Source organism: Rhinoraja longicauda, unplaced genomic scaffold, assembly GCF_053455715.1.
Source record: "Rhinoraja longicauda isolate Sanriku21f unplaced genomic scaffold, sRhiLon1.1 Scf000413, whole genome shotgun sequence".
NCBI classification, from domain to species: Eukaryota; Metazoa; Chordata; class Chondrichthyes; order Rajiformes; family Arhynchobatidae; genus Rhinoraja; species Rhinoraja longicauda.
This window is the reverse complement of record NW_027601630.1, coordinates 61,695-65,567: the sequence shown is the minus strand read 5'-3', so window position 1 is coordinate 65,567 and position 3,873 is coordinate 61,695. Positions and strand designations below refer to the sequence as shown.

Here is a 3,873-nt window from a genome sequence, read left to right as displayed (position 1 = left end):
TCTGTTCCTGTAACTTTGAGAGCTCCTCCTGAATGGACTTTAAATTCTCTTGAATCTCTTGAAGATTTTTCTCCATTGTTTTTACAATCTTCTTCTCTTCCTCCTGAATCTCTCCCAGTAAGCACTGCTCTTTCTCAGTGAGAATCTGGTGCAGTTCAGCAAACTGGGATGTGATCTGTGACTGAAGGTTGTGTGACTCTTCCTGTCAGATGAAAGTTCAAAATCAATATATTGTGTTCCCTCATGACATGGAACGTGACATTTGGCTAGTCAGTGTCGAGTCCTGCAGTGCAGACCAACATGTCCATGCTGGGCTCTGTACGTATCTACACTAATTCTATTTACAATAGACAATAGACAATAGGTGCATGAGTAGGCCATTCAGCCCTTCGAGCCAGCACCGCCATTCAATGCGATCATGGCTGATCACTCTCAATCAGTACCCCGTTCCTGCCTTCTCCCCATACCCCCTCACTCCGCTATCCTTAAGAGCTCCATCCAGCTCTCTCTTGAAAGCATCCAACGAACTGGCCTCCACTGCCTTCTGAGGCAGAGAATTCCACACCTTCACCACTCTCTGACTGAAAAAGTTCTTCCTCATCTCCGTTCTAAATGGCCTACCCCTTATTATTAAACTGTGGCCCCTTGTTCTGGACTCCCCCAACATTGGGAACATGTTTCCTGCCTCTAATGTGTCCAATCCCCTAATTATCTTATATGTTTCAATAAGATCCCCCCTCAACCTTCTAAATTCCAGTGTATACAAGCCTAATTGCTCCAGCCTTTCAACATACGACAGTCCCGCCATTCCGAGAATTAACCTAGTGAACCTACGCTGCACGCCCTCAATAGCAAGATTATCCTTCCTCAAATTTGGAGACCAAAACTGCACACAGTACTCCAGGTGCGGTCTCACCAGGGCCCGGTACAACTGTAGAAGGACCTCTTTGCTCCTATACTCAACTCCTCTTGTTATGAAGGCCAACATTGCATTGGTTTTCTTCACTGCCTGCTGTACCTGCATGCTTCCTTTCAGTGACTGATGCACTAGGACACCCAGATCTCGTTGAACATCCCCTCTTCCTAACTTGACACCATTCAGATAATAATCTGCCTTTCTATTCTTACTTCCAAAGCGAATAACCTCACACTTATCTACATTAAACTGCATCTGCCATGTATCCGCCCACTCACACAACCTGTCCAAGTCACACTGCAGCCTTATTGCATCTTCCTCACAATTCACACTATCCCCCAGCTTAGTATCATCTGCAAATTTGCTAATGGTACTTTTAATCCCTTTTTACATCTATTTAATCCATTGCTTTCATTACCTTGGCAATTCAAGAGTTCGGCTTAATATGACTGAAATAGCTGGTGAAAGTAATGTACAAGCACATCATTCCCATTTCCCCAGTACAATTCCCTGCAACCTGTTCCATTTCATGTGTCCATTAACCCTCATTGGACAGATCCACGTCACCAGGACTAGCAGACAGCAGCACCACTTTTAATGACAGACTTCACAGATTCATACAGCAAGGGGTGTTAGATACCGACCAAGATGTCCTATCTGCTCGATTTCCACCAGTCTTTGCCCCAGATAGTTCTAAAACTTTTTTCTCCAGGAATTTGTTCAAAGACGTTTAAACTGTTGTTATGGTACCTGACTCAACTACCTCCTCTGGCAGCTCATTCCGTATACCCACTACCAAAGTTGCCCTTAATGTTCGTATTAAATCTGTTCCCTCTCACCTTAAACCCATGCCCTCGCACTCTCGACGCCCTACTCAGGGTAACGGACTGAGTATTCACCCGAACATTTCGTTTCATGATATTATACACGTGCAATAGATCATTATTCAGACTCCTGCGCTCCATTTGGTAAAGTCCTTGCCTGTCCAACCTCTCCCAATAGCTCGGGCCCTCGACTACTGAGCTCTACACAGGTGCCCACTTATTACACACAACAGAGGGATTAAATCTACACAAAAACCTTAAATCAATAAGACAAAGCCTCACCTGAACTCCAGAAATGTTCTCTTCCTGTCGCTGCTCCATGTCCTCGATGTCTGATTTCTTTTCTGTGAGAGATTCGAAAGATGATTCCACCTGATCCTGGGGTTGGGTTTCAGATCAGAGAATAAACATGTCAGACAATAAAGAATAGATTACACAATGATGTCATCAAAAACGATTTGCTTTTACCTTGTAGATTTCAACAGCTTCATCTACCGGCATGAAGCTGTGAGACTTGTGTTCCCGCCCAGCTGCACAAACCACACAGATCAGCTTCTTGTCTGTTTCACAAAACAGCTTCAGTTCTTCCTGATGTTCCTCGCAGTGAAGTTTACTTTCCTTCTCTGTCCGATTCAGGCTCAGTGTTCGAGCTTTCTCAGCCAGTCTAACTAAGGCCCGATTCACCCTGAGGGCGCGGTCTGTAAACTCCTCTCTACATTCCGGGCAGGAGTTTCTCCCCTCCCTGTCCCAACTCTGTGTGATACAGGAGCGGCAGAAGTTGTGCCCGCACTCCAGTGTAACCGGATCGGTGAAGAATTCCAGGCAGATGGGACAAACTAACTCCTCCGCTAAACTCTCGACCTGGTCTTTCGCAGCCATTGTAACTCCGCCACTTCCTGGTTCAAAACGCGATCCCTTTGGCGCAGCTGCTGAATCCTTGCAGCATCGGGGCACGGCTGAGGGGAGGCGGAGCTCAGCCCCGTCAATCACAGCCCTGACCAGCAAGTGGATGTTATATGCAATAAGCTGCCTGTAAATTTCATTCCCTTAAACTAAATACATCAGTGTTTCCCATCGTGAATTGTTCATTATATTAGGCTGCACAATGATATTATATCCACGGCAAACACTGTTATTTCATTTAACAGTCTCATGTGCAAACTTGAATTCAACTCAATGAGCCAATTATACTCTATTGTCACATGAAACAAGGGACAGTGAAATGCTTTGCTTTTGCTTGCAATCCGGTAAAATACAGACCTCCCCCAGGCAGTGCAGAGAGAGTCGCCACGTTTCTGGGGCCGACAAAGTTGCGGGATGTTTATGGAACTGTCTATATTTACCCGCAACGGCGAACCAGGTCCCGCCGGACGAGGCACCAGGCGCCCCCGCGCCGCCCCCCCTTCCCTCTCGGCTCTGACGAGACCACATAGATTTTTGCACAGGGGGCAAATTTCAAGGGTCATATTTTATCACACAGGGTGGTGGGTGCCTGGAACGTGCTGCTGGAGTGGTGGCATTGCATAGTCTGATCTGGGCTGAAGGGACTGATCTCGTTCTTTGTGGCCATCAACTAAACCGACAGGTTCATTATAGCTCCCATTCCCAGCTCCTCCCCCACAACCATTAGGTTCTTGGACCGACCTGCAGTGCCCGCGTTTGGCCCATATCCCTCCAAACCTGCCCTATCCATGTATCTGTACAACTACTTCGTAAACGTTGTGATAGTCTCTGCCCAACTACCTCCTGCAGCAGCTCGTTCCATATACCCACCACCCATATTGTGTTACCCCTCAGGTTCCTATTAAATCTTTCCACGCTCACCTTCAACTTATGTCCTCTGGTTCTCGATTCCTCTACTCTTGGCAAGAGACTGTACATCTTCCCGATCTGTTGCTCTCGTGGTTTTTTAGTCCTCTCTAAGGTCATCCCTCATCCTCCTGCGCACCAAGGTAGAGAGTTCCAGCCTGCTCAACCTCTCCTGATAGCTCGGGCCCTTGAGTCCTGGCAACATCCTCGTAAAACCTCTTTCCCTCTGATTATGCGCACTCATTATTGCAATAACAGGACGTTGCATTGTCGATAAACCGCCGTTCATCACAGATGGGGATGTTTAGAATTGCACAACGCTCA

General features: G+C 46.8%; 1 protein-coding gene across 1 annotated transcript in view; it reads right to left on the bottom strand.

The window, feature by feature from the left end:
* Positions 1 to 3,669, bottom strand: part of LOC144590938 (nuclear factor 7, brain-like) — a gene marked incomplete at its 3' end in the record, with an annotated part of 5,895 nt that extends 2,226 nt beyond the window's left edge. Inside the window, exons 1-4 of the mRNA XM_078395283.1 lie at positions 3,601 to 3,669; positions 2,209 to 2,601; positions 2,023 to 2,118; positions 15 to 202 (exon numbers count right to left, since the gene is read on the bottom strand). Of these exons, the coding sequence (XP_078251409.1) occupies positions 15 to 202; positions 2,023 to 2,118; positions 2,209 to 2,601; positions 3,601 to 3,669 (746 nt within the window). The remainder of the gene's footprint in view (positions 1 to 14; positions 203 to 2,022; positions 2,119 to 2,208; positions 2,602 to 3,600) is intronic.
* Positions 3,670 to 3,873: the final 204 nt, after the last annotated feature.